This window comes from Ammodytes marinus (assembly GCF_949987685.1).
Source record: "Ammodytes marinus genome assembly, chromosome: 21".
In the NCBI taxonomy this organism is placed as follows: Eukaryota; Metazoa; Chordata; class Actinopteri; order Uranoscopiformes; family Ammodytidae; genus Ammodytes; species Ammodytes marinus.
Genome location: NC_137225.1, coordinates 21,276,408 through 21,303,710, shown reverse-complemented (window position 1 = coordinate 21,303,710; position 27,303 = coordinate 21,276,408). Strand labels below are relative to the sequence as shown.

The window sequence follows — 27,303 nt, the reverse complement described above, 5'->3', positions numbered from 1 at the left end:
TGTAGAGAAATGGTCAAACGTTTTGACAAGTTCAAGACAAAGAGATATTGAGAAACAAGATAATAGTATGCAAAAACTTTAGTAGAGAGGAAGTTGAAGTAGACAAGGCTATTCATTTCAATTCCACACATACACACCACACAGTCAGTGAACATCATAACATATCTTCCTGCTTGTCCACGGTTCACTACCGGCCAGGAGGAGCTTTTCAGAGAATGACGTTTTCACAATGTTGCCTACGATTGTATTCAATAGTTTTTTGTTATATCAATTGTTCAAATAAGTTATTTCTCTCCAGGCAGCTCCACTCTTAGCACATACATCTCCTCGGCCACAGAAAAGCAATATTCTCGGATGAAAATAAAAACTATATATTTTTTTTCTATTCCCTTTCGCATTATATCTGAGAGCAATTCTTCACACAGGGGGGGGGGGGGGGGGGGGGGGGTCAAGGCCACAACGTATCCAGTAATGGCTGGATGGATTCAAAACAAATATAGAGAGCCGAAGTAATTTGTTACTGGCTGTGACTCACAACCAGTGTCCTTGTTTGCCACGCACATAAAGTGTGTGTGTGTGTGTGCCGACATGAAATGTGGGTTAGAAAGTGAGAAACAGCCATTTTCTATAATGTGAAGTGTCTGACGTCATATTGTCGTTAATATTAATAGCTGGTTTCAAGCTGGTGAACATCCAGAGACATGAATCACGGGTTAAATAAAACTATTTTTGATAAGAAATGTATCTATTATTATTATTATTATCTATCATTGGGGGAAATGTGAAAGATATTCCAGCATCATTGTTTTGCCATAGAGGTGGCGCTGTATGTGTGTGAACAAGATCTTCATTGCAATTGATAAACCCAAGTTGTAGACTGTGTGTATGCATGATTCTTCTGCATTGTTCAACGGATCTTAATGACAAAATGTTAGCCTCCCCAAAGTCAGACCAAATTCGGATGCATTCCAATCCACTTTCCATTCAGACATGGCCTCAGAAATGCGTCTTTGTTAGTCTTAGAAATACAACTATGCCTACCCAATGCATTGTCATGAAAATGCATCACTCGGGTTTATCCAACCCACTGAGCAGAATTAAGATTTGAAACTTGCCCAAGGTAATACGCTTACGACTTTTCTACCTTCCGTACATAAAAGTTAAAAGGATTAAGTTCTGCCATTTTGCAACAATCTACTATTATTCTGTATGTGGTGTATCTGTTCCAAGGGACTTTTTTTTATATTTTGGATGGTGTGAGGCAACAGCATGCAAACAAAAAGAATGAACATTCAAACTCTATCCAAACAGCTGGGTACTGAATGTGCTTCCCTCCTGCTTCGCCGTGCCAGTGCTGGTGGGGGGATTAGCATTTGGTTCTATCGTCTGTTAAATATGATAGGCTATCTCTTGCAGGCACTTTTTTTCCTCACAACAATTATTGGCAGGATGGAGAAGTCCAACTCATGTGCCAAACAGAATGTTGATATTGGACACTCTTTTCCATGTTCGATGGAAATGTCTTCCAATGTTATATGCATTAGTCCAATAATGTCTGCACACGCCGACTACAGTGTTGTTTAAGTTTGTATTTGAGTAAGGTTATGGAAACATCACGGTTATGGCTCCCCAAAAAACTATGATGTATATAGGTCTGCAGTTAAGGTACATGCATGTGTGTTATTAATGTCGGAGAAATTTGTCAAGGTAAAAAGGTAGTTTAAAAATCAGTTAAATGTAAATGGTACAAGCACTCTGGAGCTCATAAAATATACACAAATAAATCAAGCAATCTTTCGTCTGCATCCAAGTCAAAAACACTGTATGATGCCTTTTCCTTTTAGAACAATGAACACAAGGACTTGCAATTCTCAAAGCAGACTACCTGCAGTGAATGTAAGTTAGTTAAGCTGTTGAAGAAAGTTTTTTTTTTTCTGCTACTCTATTGGCCTGATCTCGCTTGAAAATCAAACGTTCGCTTGGTTAAACAAAGGGAACATTAGATAAAGGTTTGATGTCGAAAACTTCACACTGTTACACTACACCTTGCTAGCATACAGAATAATCCTACTTCCTGCACTTGCATGGATAGCTGGCATCAGAAGTAATGGGAAATCATGCAATACATCAAATGAACTTGCTCTGGGATGCTGTGTATCCGTGCTCTTTGGCATCTGTTATAAAAACTACAGTACCCTGCTTTGGGTCGGACGGCAACACTGTGGTCCACATCCAAATCTTAAACATAAGAACAAGACCTCCAACAGGCGATGGCTGCATGCCAAAGTATAGCAGCTGGTAAAGTGAAATGTAGCGGCCTATAGCTTCAGTCAAAAATAACAAAGTCCAAGCAACGGACATAATTCAACTCAAAACAACTCATTTCAGCGGAGGTACAAAGACATGCAGCCGTCCGCCATGTGTCGCGGACAAAGGACAGGCCAGCTGATGCAATATTGTGCTCCAGTGGGCCGACGCCATTCAAAGAGACGTCAGGTCAAAAAAGGAAAAGCAATGAAGAAGAAAACACAGGAAATGGATCGGGAGGAGGAAGCTATTGTGACGGTGGTTGAGGGCTCAGTTCTATTCAGCTGCTCTCAACAGGTCAGTGGAAAAGAATGCAAGGCAATTCCAGTTGGTGATGGGTTCGGAAAAACAACTCAGACTCAGTATTGGATCAGAGGATAAATATTGACACTTGGAGCTCTACAGCGAGACAAATCAATGTGTTAAAGCCCCTGCAAACCCAAATAGACAATGTCCTTCTAACTATGTAATTGGTTGGTTGCATGATGTTTGCCTGGTTGGTATCATGTTGGTTGCATGATAGTAAGCGTCTGAAAAGAGTTAGGTACATGTATCAATCCAAATGAAAGGGATTGTCATTTAAGTTTGAGAATCTTTACAGAAATTTGGTTTAGGTGAGGTTGGGCTATGCTCTAGTTCTTATGACACGTTTAGTATTTTGAACCAATCACGGCAGATCTCTTTAGGAACTTTCTATAAAAACAGTGACCGTTGTCAAGGAGACAGATTGATACGGCCACGCCCACACAGTCCTGTCAAGCGGTCTCAATATTAAGAAAATAATGTTTTTGTTAAACTAAGTTTTATAATATTACAGTACATTTGCCATCAGATTTTTGGAAAACTGATTGAGACATCCAACTTGATTTTAACTATGTTAGACCAGGTTGACAGAGGCTTTAAATAACTATATTTGTTAGTTAGAGCCTTATTTCTGTAGCTGGGTATTCACTATCTGGAATAAAACTGTATTAGTTCGGAGCTCAAGAGGACAATTGCCTCCAGGGCGTTGGTTGTTATTTCATGTACACACCAGCGGCTATGCAAGAAAAGTGGAATCAGTAAACATATGAAGCTCTGCACAAAACCATCAAGGACAAAAAAATCAGTCCAATTAAGACCTTTAACAGAGACATATTCTAGTAATTACTGCAGCATAAACCACAAAAGAGACGTGGAAGGTGAAAAGGAATGATTATGCTTTAAAAATAGCAACGCAGACGAGGGCAGGGAGAGGTATGTGGAGGCAGAATGCATTTGTATTGTGATAGTTGTTTTTTCAACTACCACAATACAAATGGAGAGAAAGATAAAGAGAGAATAGCAACAAATGGATGTTAGGCGAGACACTACAGGTGAATAGGGTACAATTTTAAACTTCTTTAAATGAATTACATTACAACTATCGTTTTTTTATATTACAATTGTTGCAGAAACGTTTGAATAGATATGCGAATTTAGGAATGTCTACATTTGTATATCTTTAAAAACCAAATATAGATGTATAGGATCAGTTAAAAAAAAGGTTGTCTAGGATAAATATACAGACGCAAAACAGACAAGATTTGGTTTATATAAAGACATAAATGTACATTTGGTACCTTTTACTAGTATGAAAAAAAACATGTTATGGAAGCAAAATAGACCACAATCTGAAAATTGACCAGTGCCTGAAATGTGTTTGCCTGTAATGTCTCTCCTTAAGGCAATAAATGTAAACATAAACAAATGTAGATATTGGATCATGGGAGAATAAATTCTGCAGTACACAACTCTTGTACTGTAGATATACACTCACCGGTCACTTTATTAGGTACACCTGTTCAATGGCTTATACAAACAAAAAGCTAATCACCCAATCACATGGCAGCAATTTAATGCATTTAGACATGGTCAAGACAGTGTACTGAAGTCAAACCGAGCATCAGAATGGGGAAGAAAGGGGGTTTAGGTGACTTTGAACGTGGCATGGTTGATCCATACTTTCATGTTGTTTACGCCAAATTCTGAACCTGCCATCTGAATGTCGCAACTGAAACCGAGACTCACCAGACCAGGCATGATTTTTCAATCTTCTATTGTCCAATATTGGTGATGCTGTGAGAATTGTAGCCTCATTTCCCTGTTTTTAGCTGACAGGAGTGGCACCCGGTGGGGTCTTCTGTTGATGTAGCCCATATGCTTCAAGGTTGGTTGTGTTTTGCGTTCAGAGATGGTATTCTGCATACCCTGGTTGTAACGGGTGGTTATTTGAGTTACTGCTGCCTTTCTATCATCTCGAACCAGTATTCCCATCCTCCACTGACCTCTGACTTCAACATGGCATTTTACGTCCACACAAATGCCACTCGCTGGATATTTTTTTCTTTTTCTGACCATTCTCTGTCAACCCTAGAGATGGTTTAGAGTGAAAATCTCAGCAGATCAGCAGTTTCTGAAATACTCATACCAGCCCTCCAGGCACCCTCAACATTGCCATGTTCAAAGTCACTTAAAACCCCTTTCTTCCCCATTCTGTTGCTCGGTTTCAACCTCAATAAGTTGTCCCGTCCAGGTCTACATGCCTAAATGCATTGAGTTGCTGACATGTGATTGGCTGATTAGTAATATGTGTTAACAAGAAAATGAACCGCTGTACCTAATAAAGTGGCCGGTGAGTGTATATTCAATTATTTTCTTCCCACACTCACAGCAGCAGCAACACTAAAAATCCTTTCCCCTGTCTGTCTAGGATTTCAACGTTTTGTTTCTTCAGACGCCCCACATTAATATTGCACAAGCACAGACGTCTCCATCACAGATTGAATACAGAAAACTGCCATGTTCAACTCGCGAGCCAACCTGACAATCATACACATTGTCTTTTTTCCCATTCCTGTAACAACTATGAACTGCAGGAGTAAACTACTGCTGCAGCCCTGCTCCTCTCCCTCATACATCAAAACACAGCATGTCAGAGCGCCCCGGAGATTTCAGCGTTTTAAGGTGGGAGCGGTTAAAAGCCTGAGACAGCTGGCAGAATGGCTGCAAAGTGAAACAGCAAAAGTTTGGAGGAGAAAAATTGCAGAAAAAAACAGCACTAAGATATGACTTGTTCAGTTGTGGATTGACGTATAAACCTGTGTATGTGTCACCAGTGATTTCCTGATAGGATACTTTGCCCTCCGTAGTGTGTCTAGTGTGGAATAATAATCAGCTTGTACATGTGCTGAACTGAACACACTGACTATTACCAACATTGTTATCTGATAAGGAAAAATCCAGGAATGTTTCCTATTGCTATCCAACAGATAGGACACATACTGTTTATATATTATATATATATATATATATATATATATATATATATATATATATATATATATATATATATATATATATATATATATATACATCCTCATTATGTATTCCCTTCATCTCATAGGGTTGGAGGCAGAACGGTAAACTATAATCAGTTGCTAAGGAGCCAGGTTGCAGGGAGACATCTAGACCAACGAGTGGGGTCTGGTGTCTGTTTGTAGGTCCGTCTGGTCAGATGAGTCACTCTGTTACATGACGGGCCAATGGTAAACAGTCACCATTTAAGTGTTTAGCTGTGCTGAATGCAAATCAACCATATCCTACTTAATAATGCTGCAACTAACTAATCGTTTTTTGTATTGATCATTCCGTCAGTGATTTTTACAATTCACTGTTTGGTCTGTTAAATGTCAGGAAATCTTAAAAAAAAACAAGCAAAGTCATTTTAAATGTCTTGTTTTATGACCAACAGTCCAAAACCAAATATGTTCAGTTTACTTTTGTATATGAAAAAGCAAAGCACAAGATCTTCACATTTCATAAGCTGAAGGAGATAAAGGCAAAAACATTTACCTAAACAGTTGCCCAATTCATTTTCTGCCAATGACTAGTCAATTAGCTGACTAATGGTTGCATCCTGTTTGTGATTTTCTTACATTTCCCAGGATACCTGCAGCAGGTGCCATCGCTAATAGATAAAGAGCAGCAACAATGGCGCAGCGATGCATTATGTCATAAGTGAGGAGAGAGAATGGCATTAGTTCCTTTGCATTTGCTGAAACGTTCCAGTACATTTTCATATTAATTGATATTTTGGAAACTATATTTTTTCTATACTATATTTTCTCATGAGGATCTCTGACCAGAAAAAAAAGAGAAAACTAGCCTCAATTATTGGAACGCTGAAAGTGTTAATTGCTGCTAAATGTACGTACAAACACACACACACACACACACACACACGCACACACACACACACACACACACACACACACACACACACTAATGGCTGGGAGTTAACACACATGGCAATGGCTTAACCAGTGGCTCCCTTTAAAACTGATACATCAGTACATGAGATGTTGAAAGTGGTATAAAACGGTTGTCTGCTCACTGCAGTTCCAAATTTTCCCTCAATCTTCAGTAAATGACATTAAAAGGCTCAGGCATTACTACACACGCTTAGTCAAAACATCTTTTGGCTGGAAGTGGACAATTCTATCATGTTTTACTGCTGCCACGTTCAGATATTTCAGTGGCTGTCAGATGTGTGGAACAGATGTGTTGTTTGTTCACACAGAGCGGATATGGCTCCAGGGACAGTTGTTAAGATCTACCATCAAGTGTTAGATTGACTGTGATGTAGTATGTCAACCTGATACTATTCTTGAACACTCTTAGACTTCTGATATGCGTTTTATCATGTTAAGGCAACTTCCAGATGGTACATTTGTATCTATGCTCCTTTAATGATTCCTTTCCTTATGTTTGAGAAACATATTCAATGTATTAAAGCTTTAGTACGTAATTTATGTCGGCCTCATGAGTAGTTTTGAGTAATTAAAAAAACAATGTCGGCGCATCTACATGAGCTAAGAATGTGTTGATCGTGCATGGAGTTTATACCTTCTGCTGTACGTCCAGGTTTCTTTCTTAGCAGTAGAATCAACAACTGAGACATGTCATAGGCACATTTTGATCTCCTGCGCCAATGTCAGTGTGGGGAGGGGGTGGGGGGAGGTGACACCAGTTTGTAAACGCTGCCATACTGAGCAATACAGAGAGTGTTTTTTGTGGAGCTGATATAGGCTTGATCAACTTTGTGTCAACTTGTTTGGCAATGGCTTGAATGTAACCGACATTCATTTATTTAAAAAAGTAACGCACTATAGCTTTAATCAGAGCAATAAGAACTAACATTATCGCTAAACCTTGACAGTGTTGCTATCAATTCCTCGATTTCACTCATTGACCATGGGGCAGGAGTCTTGTGATATACACTAGCACCGATCAGGCCTCTGCTGTGATCATCCAGTCTGCCTGGGTCACATCCTCTTCATTGTCCTTCACACACTTTTCATCTTTCACTATAGAGATACATTACAGCATTATCTTGCCCTGGTTTTGATCAACCTTTTTTTTTTCTGTTGGACCCTTTGGCTTCAACCCAAAAGCTTTATCTGGTCTGTCGCTGTCCCTTCCTCCCTCCCTCCCTCCCTCCCTCCCTCCCTTTCTCTGTGCCTTTCTTCTTTCTTCTCCTCATCCCCCTATATCATTGATTTAACCTCCGTCTGTACGACAGAGCAGACAGGCCTTCTCTCTGGCAAATGTGGGAGTGATACACCTCACTCTGAGACAGCAACAGGACAGCCTCTAGTGGTGCACCGGTGACACTTCAAGTTATATATATTTTCTTTTTCTGTCAAACCTTAAATGTAGCTGAGAAATAATGACTTATCAATTCCATTATACATTGTTGAATTGTATATGCACAAGAGCTTTAACATTCATTGTAAAAGGTCATTAGTAACATTTAAGGACTTGCAAACTAGGCCTATATAGTTTTGTTTTGCTTCCCAAGTGCTTAATAAACTTCACAGATTGACTTAGTGTACTCTGTCTAAATCACATGAAACAGACTTCTATAGTATATACATGTTTTAAAGTTTTATAGAAACACATCAATAGGACTACATCTAAAAACAAAACCGCACATGCAGAAGTAAACACCCCCGGTTAAGTTCAAGAACCAACTTTGCAAACTCATAAAGAAAACATATCATGGATGTATTTTATTTAAGAAATTTCCACAACATGAGCGGTATTGACGCAACATTGCATCAAACAACCTCCCATGGTAAGATCAGTTTGATATCTGACATCATGCAGTCCCAGTTTCATGTACTGTAAATCCAATGTGTTTTGTTTACCAGTAGGAATGCTTTCGAAGTTATTTTGCCTCTCTGATGTTTGCTCCCTAATCTTAGAAGTCCTGCGTCCGGTCATAAATAATGACTAAATCATAGCTCCAGCTTTTCTTTGACCCATAAAAGTGAAATGCAACGCAGCTCTTAAGGCATGTGTGTGTGTTTGTGTGTGTGTGTGTGTGTGTGTGTGTGTGTGTGTGTGTGTGTGTGTGTGTGTGTGTGTGTGTGTGTGTGTGTGTGTGTGTGTGTGTGTGTGTCAGTGCGTGTGCTTGTATTTTTGTTCAGCTATATGTGCCTGTGTCTGAGAGATGGATAATGCGTAGGGGGAAAGAACTGTGCTTAAAACCCAGTAGAGGAGCATTTTGGCGCTTGCCTCTTTCCCACCCCTCACCCCCACCATATCTCCCCACGGTAGAAAAAGCCTTGCAAAGAGGCCCGGATATGAATTCATTTTACGCTGAGATGAAGTTATTAATGCCCGCCATCTGTTATAGTCAGCCATTGCCTGCCAGAGCAGCCGCCGCAACACAAAGAGGAATACAGCACCATGTTGGAGGGTTGCAGACGTCAACAGTGAATCACACCATGCCACCATAGTATTGATAAATAGCCCTTGTTCTGAGTTATCTATATAGCATTCCCTACACAGAAAAAATCAAAGGTCAAGAGAATTCCCAAAATTCTAATAGTGTGAGGGAAGAGTGCAAAAAATGTTTTGTTTTGGTTCAATAATTGTTGTTATTTATATGTTGGGAGGCTTCGGAGAGAGAACAAATTGGATTCAAACTCCCTTCATTTTGCAAATCCCTTCAGTTGAGCGATACATACAGGATTAGCTGGTGTCGCTCTGTGCACCCTGCTAGACAGATTCAAACAGTAAGCAAGCGAACAATAAAGGAATATCTTTTCCCATTTCATAAAATTATAGTGTCTCTTGTATAATGAACTTCTCTTTAAAAGCAACAATCAATACATTATACATTATACATATACTATACATTATAGATACAGTACATGCAAACAGACACACACAAGAGAATATATACATGGAATAACTTTGACAAAAACCCATTAAAATTGACTCCCCTCTCTATAAATTATGAGACCGCAGTCTGCCCATTGTGATTGGTCTTGCGATGCTAAGTCTTGCCACATACAGCCCTCACCACCCTCTTAACATACAGTACATTTGATTCAGTTAGTAGGAGCCTCTCGATGCTAAATAAAGCATACTGCCGTTTTACACCCTGCTGGCTACATAATTTATCGCGTGGGAAAATGGTGCACATGCGAATGTGTCATGTTTGATCAACATGGAACGTTTGAAAGGATTTGTTGATGGATGAGAAATCATCTAGATGAGGAAAACGGAGCCCGAGGGCAAAGGTGCTTGTCAGTGAAGATTTGGAGCATGGCAGTTATCAAGTGAAGGCTGAGTGTTGATATTGTTGACTATAGAGACAAGAGGGAACAATTACATTTGCTGTTTCCTGATTGAACAAGTCATCTCTCTCTCTCTCTCTCTCTCTCTCTCTCTCTCTCTCTCTCTCTCTCTCTCTCTCTCTCTCTCTCTCTCTCTCTCTCTCTCTCTCTCTCTCTCTCTCTCTCTCTCTCTCTCTCTCTCTCTCTCTCTCTCTCTCTCTCTCTCTCTCTCTCTCTCTCTCTCTCTCTCTCTCTCTCTCTCTCTCTCTCTCTCTCTCTCTCTCTCTCTCTCTCTCTCTCTCTCTTATTACAAAAACACACAGATGCCCAGTTGCCACCCTGAATCAAGTGCGTAGACTGATGACTCCATCCTAAAAAGTGCCATTATTGATCACTCTCTTACTATTTAGTCATTAACACAACTTAGGGCAAACATTGTGTCTGCAATCAGATAGAATTAGACCAGCAGCAGTTCATTATTCTAAACAGATTAAGACTAGATCGCTGGGAATTGAATACAGACAGTGTAGCGGCTACCTTTCTATCCACACAGTCAGCTGGTTGTTTTGTGGTAAAAAAAACCCCGCCTGGATTAATAATTTGAACTGTTCGCTTCATTCAAATAACCACTTAAGAATATCGCTGTTTGCCTCATATGTCCCAACTGCATAGAAAAATCCACATGTATATAGTGCATTATAGTGTCGGAAAACGTTCTGTATGCTATCTCCTGTGAGACCGGACGCCCATATGTATCTTGTTGAACTCTAAATGACCTCACAATACCACCGCGCCTCAAGCAAAGACTATATATGCTAACACGCGTGAAACATTAATGCGTTTTTTTGATGCATAACATATACCTTCAGGGAGCTAAAGAGAGCGGAGGTGCTATTTCAGATGACATATGGTTTTGGCTTTGCACATTTCAATACTCAATTCAATACTGATTAGAGACCAGTTTATCATGGTCACCATCAAGTGTGCTAGCATGCTATATGCTAATCAGCGCGATACACAAAGTACAGCTGACGTTGATTGGGAAGTTTGTATGTATTTGTTGATGAAGTACATTGTTGGACAAATAGAAATGTTGAAATGATGCTCACCACAATGACTCCAATAAAATGTCAGAAAGGCTAAAATGTCTGCGCCAAAATTCCTGGATATCAGTGCCGTAATTGTGACATTTGACTTAAAACCACAAATGTGAACCCTTTAAGCACCAAAGGGAAAGTCTGGGAATCAACTATGTCACTGGGATTCATTTTCTGGGGGATCATGAATATCTATATAGAATAACAATGCATCCAATACACGTTTAGATAATTAAAGACTGTCATTTCAGTTCTCCAGATATTTCACAAAGAAACCAAAACTTCAACCTCATAGTGGTAATCGAGGAGGAGTCAGTTGATCAACAAAGTCACTGGTAGTACTACCATCTCTGGATCCAAGTCGCTAGTCGCTAGTCGGGTTAAACATATTCAACTCATTACTTACAAAACATTACGCATTGAGTTTCTCAAAACCAGAGTAAAATGCCAATCATGTTCTAGCCGGGTAAACATGTTTACTTGTACTAATGCTGACTGCTAACTTCACACTGTGTAAGCTGACAATAACAGTGATCTGCACAATGTTTTCCTCACAGCCTGGAGCCAAGCACAGCAGCAGCAGCATCCCTCCTTTAAGTTTATCATCAAACACTGAGAACTGATCACAGAACTGAATTAGTCATTTGATTGTTGTCATCAGTAGTATATACCACAATTACACAAAAAAAAAATAATAATAATAATTCATCATTAACGGCATATTTGCTCACACAGCGGGATGCCCTGTCAAACTATTATCTTTCACTTCGTAAACCGATGGTGCACGAGTAGCAAATGCAAACTGGAATGATTGGATGTGACGGAAAAACAATGAATCAGCCCGTGTAGCCAAGTGCTCCGAGCCAAGATAATGAAAAACAAACGGGCTCATTGGAGAAGGCACGCAAAGTAAATACAGCGGCTTATTATTCAACTGCATCAACTTACAGCCTATCAGTTAATATTATCTATAGACAAGTTTACATAGCAACATGCATATTGCTCCGAAGAATACACAATGATATTAGAATGAATGGTTTTGGGTATGGCGATAAGAATAAAGAAATTAAGATAACCAATATGCATTTGTACAAGTACTTCAAAAAGGATATCTTTTTTAAGTGTGTATGGTGTTAAAAAAAAACAATGGTATCTTAATGCAACGTATAGGCATGGGGATAACTTTGAGGATAGAGCTATCACTGTGCTATTTTTGTAGAGCAATATAGAAAAAGGATTAACATTATCAGGCAATGTGGTATAGGAAACACAGATTTTTTTTTTATCTGCCCAGTCAGGGAAAATAATTATCCCCGGACCCCAAGGCTTATTCAAATCCCAAAATAACCTCTCTATCTACTGACTTTGAAAAAGGGTATGAAAGCATATCCTACTATATATGGTATATTTACTGCTTTTCTGTTCCTTTTCATTATTTTCTATGTGTCATTATGAAGCAAAAATGTGATGCGTACCAGCTTTAAGTGGCTCAGCTGTCTCATATAATAGCCGGAAAAAATATACTTGTTTTGTTGTTTTTCTGTATGCATTTGCATTTGTGTGTGTGTGTTTTATTAAGTATAATTTCCCTCCTCTTAATGCAAAGTGAAGTGTAAAGCTATTACACTGCAGAAGAAGTAGGATGAGTTGGGATAGTGTATTAAAAAAAGTAGAAACTGTGGGGAATATGTGACAGACACACACACACACACACACACACACACACACACACACACACACACACACACACACACACACACACACACACACACACACACACACACACACACACACACACACACACACACACACACACACACACACACACACACACACACACACACACACACACACACACACACACACACACGCACGCACACACACACACGCACACACACACACACACCTCACTGCAGGTAAGGTAAGGTCTTCATCTTAGTTCTTCTTGCTGGATATCTCCCGAGTCTCATTAGGATTGTGCTGATCGCAGCAGACAGAGGAAGAGGAAACAGAGATGTTTGCTAATAGAAATGGGGGGGGGGGGGGAGTGTCTGCAGAGAAAAACAAATAGCAATAATACACAGCTTTTGATGATTCATTCCTGCTTTTTTGTCTGCATTTTGACTGGTTTCAAATGCCATTGGAGAGGATGTGTCTAATTAATGAGGCCAAAATGTGTGACTGCGTATACTTTTGTCGCACTTGGGGAAAACAGAAGCTCCGCATTGGAACTAATTTGGCTTCACACACACTATCACTATCTACACAAGTGTAGGCCTAGACTTAATGAGAGCAAAAAGGGCTACACAATATTGGCCATTAAACTTAACAAACTCCCACTGAACTGTGAAAATCAGCAGATAAGTTGCCAGGGGGAAAAGTCTGTGATCACAAATGAGCCCCAGTATACACAGAGTAGCCCAAATAACATGTTGGATCAGATCCTAATGAGTTGATTTAACAGCCACGAATCAGCACCATCAGAGAGGATTTCTGAGTAGAGATCACTATCGAATGTATTGACAGAGAAGGATTTCGCCCCGCAATGGAGAACAAGTCAAGCTCATGCCATACAATGGTGATAATGAGTTGTTTTAAACGCATTGTCTATTTGAGGGTAATCTTTGAACACACACACACTCATCAGTAACCTTAATGTGATTGGAAGTAAAAAAACTAAGCAATCTCATGTGATAATATTGGTTGATACAGTATCTATTCAGTGATGGTTTTGGTCACACAAAAGAGTATGACAATGACTGTAATCTCTATAATGAATGTTCCTATACTATATGTCCATATTATCTGTAACTCAAGGTTCCCACAGGTCCCAAAAAAATATGTGTGTGAATTTGAGAAATGATTTCAAATGGTTTGAAAAGAGACAAACAGACATGGGTCATTTTAAAAGCTTGAGTTTATATATTTTATTCAAGAATAGAAATCCAAGTTCTTTTAAATATGTTTATCTTTATTTAAGGTGGAGTAAGCTATTCTGGTATGTAAACAAAGGGGGGCCCAGCCTGCTGCACATGCCAACAGAATACATACAGCGGTCAGTCAAACAGTTGGCTGGCTATGGTCGGCTCAGACCCAGCGCACTGCAAAAGATCAACAACTTATTATCAGCACAACAGCCGGCTGGCTTGTTTTCAAAGTGCACCATTTCACATTAAGAGACCAATTAAGCCACTGTAAAATGCATTACAACCACTGTTTACACTGTGTGGGAGCATCACAAGGATCAAAAAACAACCCTTTGAGGGGAGCGCTGAGCTAAACACACTACCTCGGCCATACCATTAACACACCACTTTTTTTTCTTCTTCTTAGAAGTCGGGAGTGTGATTCACTAAGAATACACAACTGGATATATGGCAAGAAGAAATCACACTGTACAAACTATGTAATGATAAATAACTGTTGATCCTCTCAACCCCGTTAAAATAAGTTAAATGTAATGAAAATATTTTGAAACAAAACATTTTTTTTTAAACTGCAGATATGAGTGTTATCTTGGAGGAAAACTACACGATAGGAAAATGAAAATGCAACAGCATGGGCTTGTGACAGGTGATAAAAGTTCAAATACAAAGATGGTGTTGAGACTATGGAGCTTACAATCAGGTTGTTTCACTGTCACTGTTATGCAGAAAGAAGTGCCATTAAAGTAATGAACCCGTTGACATAAAAAGCCCTTCTGAAGATACAGTCATGTGTGGCAGAGAAGTGCTTCATAACAAGGCTGCTACTAAGGAAGAGAACCATGGATAAAGTGTTGAAGTGGCTACGCTAGGCTGTGTTGCTTGTCGAAGTAATTGTCTTTGGTGCCAAAGATGAACAATTAAAAGTCAGCGCACAGCTTACATCCGTTATGTTAGAAGCCACACCCCAAGCCAGAAATCTTGGTGTTGTTGTAGACTCCGACTTGAATTTCAAGAAACACATAAAATCAATTAATAAATCAGCCTACTACCACCTAAAAAACATATCAAGAATTAAAGGGCTTATGTCTCAGCAAGACTTAGAAAAACTTGTCCATGCATTTATCTTTAGTAGACTTGACTACTGTAACAGTGTCCTTGCTGGCCTTCCAAAAAAATCTATCAGACAGCTTCAGCTAATTCAGAACGCTGCTGCTCGAGTCCTCACTAGGACCAAAAAAGTGGATCACATTACCCCAGTTCTGAGGTCTTTACATTGGCTTCCAGTCACTCAAAGAATTGATTTCAAAATACTGATGTTGGTTTATAAAGCACTAAATGGTTTAGGGCCAAAATACATTACTGATATGCTGATAAGTTATGAACCGTCCAGAGCCCTTAGGTCGTCTGGGACAGGTCTACTTACAGTCCCTAGAGTTAGGACTAAACGAGGAGAAGCAGCTTTTAGTTTTTATGCACCAACAATCTGGAACAAACTCCCAGAGAACTTGAGGTGTGCTGCAACTCTCAGTTCTTTTAAATCGAGTCTGAAGACTTTTTAGTTTCCATTTTAACCTGCAATTTTCATTCTATTTGCTTCTTTTATTAAATCCAGTTTTCATGTTTTTATTTTTTTTTATTTTTTTTTTGCTTCTTTTAATCGCTTTTAAATGTTTTATAATGTGTTTTATGTATTCTAATCTTGCCCCTGTAAAGCACTTTGAGTGGCCTTGTGTCTGAATTGTGCTATATAAATAAACTTGCCTTGCCTTGCCTTGCCTTGCCTTGCTACACTGGGGCTACGTGGCTATGTAGCGGCCCTGTGGGGAGCCTGATCCACTGGATGAGTCCTTCATCCCAGTGGGCCTTAGTTCTCACTCAAAACAGCAGGAAGTAAATGTCATCCCCACCACACTCACTCATTAGATCCACGCAGCAGGAGATATGCCAAAGCCTGGATTGACATTCAAAAGGGATCAGGATGAGACAACTATAAAGAAACAGTATGTGTGTCTATATATTGTGGATATGGCTGCAATCCACTCATCGGATATCGGACTGATGCAACCGATCAATGCACCGATCCATATTATATTCCATAGTCTTATTTTGAAAATATTTGAACTATTTTGATTGTTTTTCATGCTGTTTGTTAAGAGTTATTCAATGGAGCCCTACTTAATTAATTATGTTCAGATTAAGGAAGCAGCCAGCAGCTCATGTTATAGGGCTTTTTCTTTTGTGGCTATGTATTTCTTTACGCATTCTAGTTGCACTTCAATTGAGATATGTTCTATATTCTTTCAAAACCCTGTGAAATAGTTGACATTATGATACACTTCTGTATTGAAACAGTTTAAAGCAGTTCAAAGTTGAGCTTTTTAAAAGGTAGAATTGATGTGTTGCTTAAGAATGTATAACCTTACACAATATCACCACCAACAAAACAAATCATGACAATTATGATATCGGACAGAATCTGTATAAGCCAATATCCAAAACCCAGATTTCGGAATCAGGACAGAACTGAATAATAGTGGAAAGGTGCATCTCTAGTAAAAAAAGCATTGAAGCATAGTGGAAAAAAAGGAAAAGAAAGAAGCACATAAACAACTGCACCAAAGGAACAAAGGGTGTATTATCTAGCTTCACCCTGCAATGATCACTGCACTCGCCTGTATTCAAAACCCCTTATATATGACAGAGCCCTTATTATATGCGAGGCGCTCGGCTTGATGAATAGGGCCTGTACGTCACTGCTCGTATTGATTTCACATTACGTTGGAGTGCACAGCACCAACAAACACACAGACAGGACCACCGGTCAATAAATCAACCTCATGTTATATTCATGTACAACTCAACCACTGTTTTATATCTCCTTCACCTTACTGTACAGCAGAGAGTATAGAGGTGAGAGAAGGAGAGCATGACATGATAGCACAGCACACAAAATACATATGAAAGTAAAATGCTTAGGTGGATGTTACCAACTAACTAAAAATAAATAAATAAATAAATAAAACCCAAATGTGATCCTAGAATTTGACATAGCAGTATTCTCTGCACTTCTAAAAGTCATGTAAAGTACGATAAATGCCATATCCACAATCACCTTTATTTAAAAGAAAAACAAATCTAAATATGATATTGCAACATCACATATTTATTCTATGTTCTATTTAAAGCAATAACAGAGAGCTCCCCTTTATAATCAGGTTTACTATCTCATACTTTGAACATCAGTATGTCAGTTTGCCGATAAAACCTCATAATTCCAGAGTCATGCATTGGATAGTGAACACAACAACTACAAGGTGGGATGGTTAGGAGGGGGATTTAGAAATTCTAATGGGCATGTTTGGAGTAAACCGACATATAAAAGCAAAAAAGGCAGCCGCGCCAAAGCTACATTGCTCTGAGTTCATGTTTCAGCACCAAGGACAGCGCCGCCGGTCGGCTCGTCCAAACTGGATATCTTGGCAACGTTTGGGGCTCACGCAGGTGTGTTTACCGGCCAAACGCGGATTATATCACCACCATTATATAAGTGAAGGTGACCCTGGTGACATTTATGAAAATCCTCTCACAAACAGACCATCACGGTTCGTAAACAAACATAGTTTTGTGGAGCCATCCCGTGAGCAACACAGCGTTACGTCATGAATGATGGATGATTTCCTGCTGACAGTGAACGCACACTGAGCGTGAGCACATCCTGAACCCGGTCACATGGAAGATTTTTTTTTGCACTTTTATTTGTCTTTAACTCATTTAAATGGTAGGCTTTAGACTTGGACCAAAACAGCGTCGTCATGCATGTAAACGTAGCACGTCATCATCGCCTAACAATGGCGTGGTGGTGTGTTAAAACGTCCGTTTAAAATGTGTATTCAGGGATGACAGACGGCGTCCCTGAGCTAGATGCGTAACTGACGCGTCACTCACTCAAACACGGACGTGCCAACCGACTGAGCCAATGACGCAGAAGTTTGACAACTTTGCCTTTGAAAGGACAAGTGGTAATTGACAGATGGAGTACATAAAGTACACTCATATTTTGTATTACGCTTCAAAATCAATACAATATTCTTGACAATAACTCTGCATGACAAGGTATAACTATATACCAAATAAAAACTAAAAAGATCCTAACGTGCAATCGGACAAGCAGAGGTGATGACTGCGTGAGTGTATTTATTTATGTTGTCCTTACGTCCTCGTCCTCGCAGCACTGTCCGTTACACTGACGCTGCTGGTTCCTGTCCCCCTCCACGCCTTGCCCGAGGAGACGGCTCGCCTCTGGGGGGTTCACGGGGAAGTTGTTGTTTGTGTTGATCTTGCCGGTCAATCTTTGATACAGTGACGCCATTTCGAATTTTTGTAAAAAAATAAATAAAAAAGGAAGTCGATTCACTGTCTTCAATCAAAAAGAATTAGAGTCAAAGTTATTGGAGCTCAATGAGTAGTGGATGAGGTAATGCGATAAGACGGTGATCTGGTAGAGTTGATAAAAGAAAAAGGAAAAATCACTCCAGACTATGTTCAGTATTCACGTCACGTACTTCCACGCTCACTGGTTCGGGTCTCACCGATGCTGCAGCGACGCAGTTCCCACTACTTGATGCGAAATTGATGCAAAAAAGACCAAACGAGTTACGGAGACTGGGTAAAAATCTCAGTATCCTGGACCAGACAGACAGAGAAAAAAACACCCAGTTTTGGCGTACGATATCCCGTCACCCTCTTCTCTCCCTCCCTCCTGCTACGGGGGGGAAATAAAAGTGTCCGATGATAAACACTCAGGGACTAATAGGTCTTTGCCTTTACAAGCGATCACAGAGACCCGCCGCTGAACCAAACAGCTGCGAGGGGCAACATTAACAGATTAGATATCTCACAGGGTCTCCGCGGTGTAAACTTATCACGACTTTGCAGATGGAGTGGGCTTAAGTATCTCTCTATTAGTTTCTTATCTTTCATTGGTGTGCCTCCGTTTGCAGAGAGCAAGAGCGCCCCCATGTGGAGAAATACATAATAGAGAAAAAATACAGTTGACAGGCATGGCACATTTTCAGAAGGAGACACGTTTTGATAGAGCATGAAATAAGAAGAGAAATCTTTCTAGCATCAATCAATTTTCCCTCAAGGTTTCACGTGACAGCTGACAAGTGATACCCATTGGTTGTTTTTCATTCAATATAGCAGTGTTTTAGTTGTTTTCTTCCACTAAATCAGTAAAATACAGGTGGGAAATGTACGGCAACAATACACAATATAATCAGCTAGGTTGATATGGGTTATGATAAGTTGACGTGCATTCAAAATGTGTAATTCAAATGACTTGTATGCCACTTTAAAACAGAATGAGAGAAATGTAGTGCATGCCATATGAATAGGGCTGCAAATAATGAGTATTGTCCTTATCTATAAATCAATTCATTTAAAAATGTCAAGGGGAAACAAGGAAACATGCCTTATATAATTTCCAAGAGCCTAAGGGGACGTCTTCAAACCATTTGCTTTATCGGAATAATCTATTGGAAACCGAAAAGATATTAAGATAACTATCATATCTGACATATAAAAGGCATCAAACCTTCACATCTGAGATGTTGGAACCACTGAATGATTGACCTATACCTTGAACAGACTCTAAAATGTTAAACTAAATTGTCTTCGACTATTCATCATGTCAATCAACCAATCACTAAGCAATTTCATCTCTACAAGTGGAAATGAGTAATGGAAATACACTCTTCAAAACCCATTGTTCAAATGACAAAAAAATACAAATAAATAAGAGCTGTGTCTCTGGCTGGCCTAATGCCATGTCATTCAGCATTATTTGTATGTAATCCCATCACAGGGGACCGTCCTTGTCTACACAACAGAGCCATCATCTGTAATCTGTCACGATTGTTGTACGACCTCACAGGATACAGCACACCTACCTCTATCTGGCTAACACGCTCGGCATGCTGGGAATTCAGCCTCATGGAGATGCAAAACAACCCATCCACCGTAACAGCTCACATCACAGGCATCAGGGAACAGGCATAAAGAAGTATATTGACAACAAGCATGCTCCACAATTGCTGACTCCACCTTTAAAGCCCCAACATCCCCAATGCAACATATTCACAATTTGTTCACCTGTCAAGGAGGTAGACTGCCTTCCTTATACAATAGCAAAACACATTACTCAGCTGCAAGCCACACGCATACAAAGATACAGTGCATACACCAGGGCAGACACAATTCTGCAAAACATTTTACCATCGATTTCCAAGAAAGATTTCATACATGGAAATGAAAATAAAATAAGAAAAGGCTGCCATGCGTTTCTGCACGTAAAACCCATCTCCGAAAACTCTGGCACAGGACCCAGAAATTCAATTTAATTTCCAGGCACTGTAGTGATGTGATTAAGGAGTAGAAAGAAAAAAAAAACGCTGGGTAGTGAGATTTCGTCAAACTGCAGTAAACCCTGAAGGTGCTACTAATGCAGTACATGTCAAGGTGGAATTAAAATGTGGAACAACTTCAAAATGATTATTAATCATGTAAAACAATGAATGGAAAAGCACTTCTTTGGTCCGTCTTGGCCCCGTGCAGCCATCCACCTTATTAGATTACCTCGCCATATCGATTGAGATCATGGAACAGACTAAATATGATTATGTCTAGGGCGTAAATACAGTATGAAGAGTTGAATGCATCATGCTGTGTAGATGGTCAGCCATGCAGCCGGGCAGCAGAGGGCAGAGTTGACTGGTTAATATCCCAACCAGAGTCCACTGTTTTTTAAGACATCAGCAAACTATAATCTTTGCATGTTCACATTAAGAATTTCCCAATCACAAAACACACACAATAATTGAGGATTTAGGGGAGCTTCACCTGCACTTAATCTGTCCCCAAAATGTGAGTTGTCATGTAATCTGCGTAAATGCAACTGTCAAAGCAGGTGATAGAACATTGGTTGAGTATTCTGTTCATTTCCACTTTGTTGAATGAATAACTCCTTAAAAGAGCTATTGGAAATATAAGCCAAACAGAGTTAGAAAAACAACAAGTCTAACACACATATATTCAGTACAGTACTGTTAGGTTCAGTGGGACATTCAATTTCCTAAAACAAAACAAACACTGCCATCTGGTGGACACATGCTGCTCCATTTCTGTGTATTTACTTTCATTAAAAGCTATAACTGAGATACTTATCACTAAAATATCTGTGTTTTAAGTTTGCTATCATGCAATAAAGATAATCATACTTTGCAAAGATTTAAAAGCTTGTCTTATCCATCTACCAACCACCGTGACATCTGATGGACAGTTTTATTTTTTAGCCAAACATGTATCCCGGAAGAGGGGGAATAGTCTCTAAATAATTTCCTCCAATCCTCAAATGAATGTAGTGTGTGAGGAATAAATGTGATATCCGTTTACTGTCCACGGTATTTTCCAGAAGCAGGGTCGTCCATCCCCGTGCATTTTAAGCTGCGGGGCTGTCGTACAACGATTAATGTGCCCGGAGGGAGGTGGTCAATCACCCAGACAAGATTTAAGGAGCATGAATTATACAAAAGGAATCGATATCTTTGCTGAACGAAAGAAAAAAAATGTGTTTCGCCCCCAAATTTAAAGACTTTTACTGGTTTTATTTCCCTTAACACACAGTTTTTTTTTCTCCCAATTAATCTTATTCCACATTGTCAGAGACGTTGTGCTTGTTCCAACTCTTTCAAGCTTTATTTTAACACTGAGTGACATTCTCAAACTAAAGATTTAACATTTTCTATGGCTGCATTAATCCATCAAATGGGACCATTTTAATAGCTTGTGCATAATTTAACACAAATGTACCTAATGTCTGGTTGGTGTCTCTTAACTTTCGGGGAGCTCACCATAATTTAAAATGAAAGTAGTCACATGGGCTTTAATAAGGTTGGGCTGCAGTGGATGAGAGTGTTATGGGGTGTGCTTGTACTGCTTTTCCAGGGTTAAGGTGTTGCCATGCAGATATAATTGGTTTTTATTTGTGGAGATTTTCAGTCCTCTCTCCACAATGGAGGGAAATTGAATTGTATCTGTGGGGTTGACAGCATTGAAAAACCTTAAATAATTTTTAATTTAATTTTTTAAACTGCAAAAACGTGTCCAAAAGGTGTTTTCTTAAGGTCTGTATTCTCCAGATGAAAAAAAAAAAGTTAAAAAATAGTAATTCAACTAAAAAAAAGTGTCAGAAAAGGGGTTGGCAAGTCAAATGAAGTAGCTTTTTTTTTGTTTTTTTTAATATACAAATACGCTACGTGACCCTGTGATAAACCTGGAGAACTTGAGAGAAAAGAGAGGGAACGCTGACGAACTACAAGTGAAGTGAAAGACAGTTTTCGACCTTGAAGACAAGCTGTGATGGGGAGCAGGCCTTCACAGCAGGGGCCCAGGTTTTAGGTGAGAGAGAGAAGTAATAGCGAGCGAGTGCCAGAAACTCATGAATTTATACCTCCGTGTCACATCCCTCCGTCGCAGTTCATTTAATCACCGAGAATACCGTCATAAAACCTCCAGCCTTCAATCCCGAAGCTTCACATGGGGAGGATCAATCTGGCCATTAACCCAGATATTTGGCTGTGTTGGACCTCTACTTTATGACAAGAGAAGCCCATTTGCAACTCGCACGTCGTTTTACATCACCCTTACATATCGTCCATAAGTGTCGCCGAGATGTCAAGGTAGCGGCGGTTTGAAATGTGGTAGGGTATATAGTCTGAGAATTGATTTAAAGGCTTCTTCCTGGGGTACTTGAATTATAAGGAGATCTCCAAGATGAGTTTCAGATAAGTTAAAGGTGGAGTCAGTGATTCTGGATAATATTTTGACAAAATCACTTTTTTTGTCATAATCAGTGAATATTTTCACATGATCTGCTACCTGTATGTACTGTGTGTGCGCTGAAAAAAAATGGTGTTAATACACAGCCTAGGCTCTGTAAAGGGGGCCCACCGTTGTTAGCGACATGCTCTTTTACAATGTCTAGACTGTGTATTAACATGAACATAATTTTTTTTTTCAACGCACACTCTGTACAGACAGGTGGATTGTGAGAAGATATTCACCGACTGTGACAAAAAGTGATTTTGAATAGTTTTTTTATACTTTTTGCTTGTTCTATGCCAGTGTGTGTGAATGCTTTCAGCCTCTGGATAGTAACTTGTTTTTGAATGACAGGGGTAGATGGAAGTTTCTGGAGCCTGACGCTGTTAGGACCAGAAATTAACTGGCCAAAGTAATAGGTGCTGTCATTTGCCGCTGTGAGACCCACCCACTCGCCTCACCACTCCAATTTGATGACAACAACAAGAATTGTTGATGGACAGCTCCATCCGCCCAATGCCTCTTGACAAATCAAAACACCAGGACTTGGGAAACAAATCTGGGATATGACAGATGGCCAGAGGGAGGGAAAAAGTTTTGACAAATTGTATAGTGCTCAATCTGCAAGTTTTTTATGATGTGTATATACAGTCAAGTGCGAAAGTTTGTGAACCCCTTGAACATTTTGGAATTTTATTTATTGTAACCATCATTAATTCATTTTTATCAATACCAGTATTTTTTATATGAAATAACAGATGTTTGTTTATCAATTCAACATTTTTCTTTTCCAGAAATCAATTGTTAAAACAGATAAAACAAATTATTTGACGAATGTTGTATGTGCAAAAGTTTGTGAACCCTGAGCTGCATTGCTTAAATGGAGCAGGTAAACACAATCAGATGGGCCAAATTGAGTCATGAAATGGACCAATGTAGTGAGAGATCTTTAGGGAAGAAATTGGGCGGCACTAGATACAACAGAGATAAAACCAGGTCAGTTTAGGCTCACCAAAGTGAACCCATACAGGTCAGACATGCTAAAAGGGGAAACAATCTCAGAGGATCTCAGGAATAGAGTTGTGATGCTGCACATTTGTCTGGGGACAGCTATAAATTATTTTAAAAAAAGTTTGAGCTCCATCGGTCCACCGTGAGGCAAATCATCTACAAATGAAGAGCTTTAAGAGTGACTGAACATCTGCCTAGAAGTGGACTTCCTTCAAAAATATCCACAAGCGCCACAAGATAAGTGATTTTTCAGTTAAAAGCCAACCCAAACATTACATCTGGTGATTTGCAGACCTCTCTTGCAGCATCTGGGACAGATGTGCATGGTTCCACAATAAGAAGAAAACTCAGTCAACATGGCTTTCATGGGATGGTTGCTGAAGAAGCCTCTGCTCTCAAAAAAGAACAAAACTGCTTGTCACAACTTTGCCAGAGAGCACCTGGAGATACCTGAAGTCTTATTCTGTGGACAGATTAGTCAAAAATTGAACTGTTTGGTCATAACCAAAACCGCCATGTTTGGGCAAAAACGCAATTCTGCCTACCACCTAGAGAACCTTCTCCCAAGTGAATAATGGTGGTTTCAAATTGTCTGCAAATCTCCAGGTGTAATGTTTGGGTTGGCTTTTACCTGAAAAATCACTTTTCTTGTGGCGCTTGAGGATATTTTTGAAGGAAGTCCACTTCTAGGCAGATGTTAAGTCACTCTTAAAGCTCTCCATTTGTAGATGATTTGCCTCACGGTGGACCGATTGAGCTCAAATTTTTTTTTATGAATTTATAACTGTCCCCAGACAAATGTGTAACATCAAAACTCTATTCCTGAGATCCTCTGAGATTTGTTTCCCTTTTAGCATGTCTGACCTGTATGGGTTCACTTTGGTGAGCCTAAACTGACCTGGTTTTATCTCTGTTTTATCTAGTGCCGCCCAATTTCTTTCCTAAAGATCTCTCATTACATTGGTCTATTTCATCAACCAATTTGGCCAACCTGATTGTGTTTACCTTCTCGATTTAAGCAATGCAGCTCAGGGTTCACAAACTTTTGCACATACAACATTCGTCAAATAATTTGTTTTATCTGTTTTAACAATTGATTTCTGGAAAATAAAAATGTTGAATTGATAAACAAACATCTGTTATTTCATATAAAAAATACTGGTATTGATAAAAATGAATTAATAATGGTTAAAATAAATAAAATTCCAAAAGGCTCAAGGGGTTCACAAACTTTCGCACTTGACTGTATGTCAAGGGTGGAACCCCGCGCGCAAAGTGACGTGAAGCCTATGGCAAATTGAGTCCCAATCCTATTTGAAATGGCCAAGATAAAGTATTCTGGAAATTTAAAGGGACAGGGAGTGTGCAGGGAGGAGGGCTGAAGGGAGGTGAAGTAGAAAACATAGTTACAGTGGGTTCAACATGCAGCACATATAGAAGTTTAAGAGTCACAAAGGTTGTTTGCAGACGTAGGGTTAGCCAGATTGGGGGGGGGCGGAGGATACATTTCAGTTATCTCACGCTTCTCTGTTGACTTGGATCACATTTCCCCAGATGGGGCATGGTGGAGAGGGTGGTCCAAGTAGGAAAAAAAAACAGTCTGTTTGCTGTTGATTTGTCATTCTGGCGCCTCAACAGTTCAGCCCAATACATCCAGCAGCAGCAGGGATTGAGAGAAGCATGGGAAATCCTAAATTGAAAAGGACTAGCTATACTGCGTGAGGTTGATAAATGTTTTGTGCGTATGAATCTTAGCCTGCTGTTTCGAGGGAGTGTATTGAATCACAATAACATTACTCTAAACAATAACTCTAATTAACTCTCATTTGTTCATGCATAGCACACACACTTTTCCCTCTTTCCTCTTTGTTGTGTTGCTTGAATTGGGGTTCAATTCACCTTATTCCACATGATAAATTGCCTTACTATTCTGTGTATTCTCATTGAAGCTACATGATGTTTTAAAGACACAAAGTGTAGAGATGAATGTTCTAGATAACCTCACAATCTGCTACCTGTATGTACTGTGTGTGAACTGAAAAGAAAAGCTGGCGTTAATATACAGCCTATGCTCTGTAAACTGGTAGGTAAACATAGGGGTCCCACAGTAGCTAGCAACATGCCAGTGGACAGAGCCTAAGCTAAGTATTAACACTGGCGCACAAGTGATTTTGACAACAAGCACTCTCCAGATTTGCTGACTCCACCTTTAAAATTGCCACACACGTACAGTATACACACACACACACACAGAAACACACACACACACACACACACACACACACACACACACACACACACACACACACACACACACACACACACACACACACACACACACACACACACACACACACACACACACACACACACACACACACACACACACACACACACACACACACACACACACGGCTCGAAGGTATGATTGTGAAAAGGCTTTGTTATTTGGACAACAGCCTGCTGTGCTGTCAATATCTGATGGCTTTTTAATTTGTTTCACAGGAGCATTCCAGTCACAGTTTTGACTGGAGGCCAAGTGAAGTGGCCAGAAAACGCGTTAGCCACGGCTTCAGTTGTTAGCAGCACAAAGAAAAATCAATACGTTCAATTCCACATTAGTGATTTTGTCCCACTCAGCTTTTTTTTTTTGTGCTTGTTTGGGGGTTCTGGGTTTCGAAAAGTGAAAAGGGTGTGTGAGTGAAAATGCCTCAATATAATAAAAACAAACAGAAAGCTGTGGATTTAAACTAATTATTGATTTATCTGAAGAGAAATAGGACTTAAATGCCACAGAGGGGGCTGCACCAGAGACGAATGTCCGCAGAGATAATCACTTATTCATATGTCGAACCTTTGCCGTGTGGGCAGTCAATCAATCATCTGTCATTTCAAAAAGAATCAATACTAATAACTCACTCTTTCTGTAATATACCTTCCAATTGTACAGGACCAAAACGCCACATAGCACACAATTATTTTCTTCGTGCTGGATGAAACCAGTGTAGAATGTGTTACATGAACCAATTCATAGTGTTTACTCTAATAACATTTGTATCAAAATGTCATTAAAATACATTCCCACGCTCTGACACACACACACACACACACACACACACACACACACACACACACACACACACACACACACACACACACACACACACACACACACACACACACACACACACACACACACACACTCTTCTAACTTTGCAAGTTAAACATTTCCAGTGTTTAAAGTGAGAAATTGTCCATCGGGGATGATAGTTCATGAGCTGGAAACCATTTTAATGGAATCAGACACATTAGTTGGGGAAATGGGACATCTTAACAAAGAGAGAGTGAGAGAGTGAGAGAGAGAGAGAGAGAGAGAGAGAGAGTGGTGATGGGTGAGTCTTTCTCTGCCTAGGGGAGGTATATAGGGGGAAA

At 39.6% G+C, this 27,303-nt stretch overlaps 2 protein-coding genes across 2 annotated transcripts in view; one reads left to right on the top strand and one right to left on the bottom strand.

The window, feature by feature from the left end:
* dpp6a (dipeptidyl-peptidase 6a) overlaps positions 1-18,349 on the bottom strand; it is a gene marked incomplete at its 5' end in the record, with an annotated part of 144,199 nt that extends 125,850 nt beyond the window's left edge. Inside the window, one exon of the mRNA XM_080050471.1 lies at positions 18,194-18,349. Coding sequence (XP_079906597.1) covers positions 18,194-18,349 — 156 coding nt within the window. The remainder of the gene's footprint in view (positions 1-18,193) is intronic.
* Positions 1-27,303, top strand: part of LOC307267975 (collagen alpha-1(XV) chain-like) — a 240,457-nt gene that overhangs the window by 205,117 nt on the left and 8,037 nt on the right. The gene's annotated exons all lie outside the window — the stretch shown is intronic.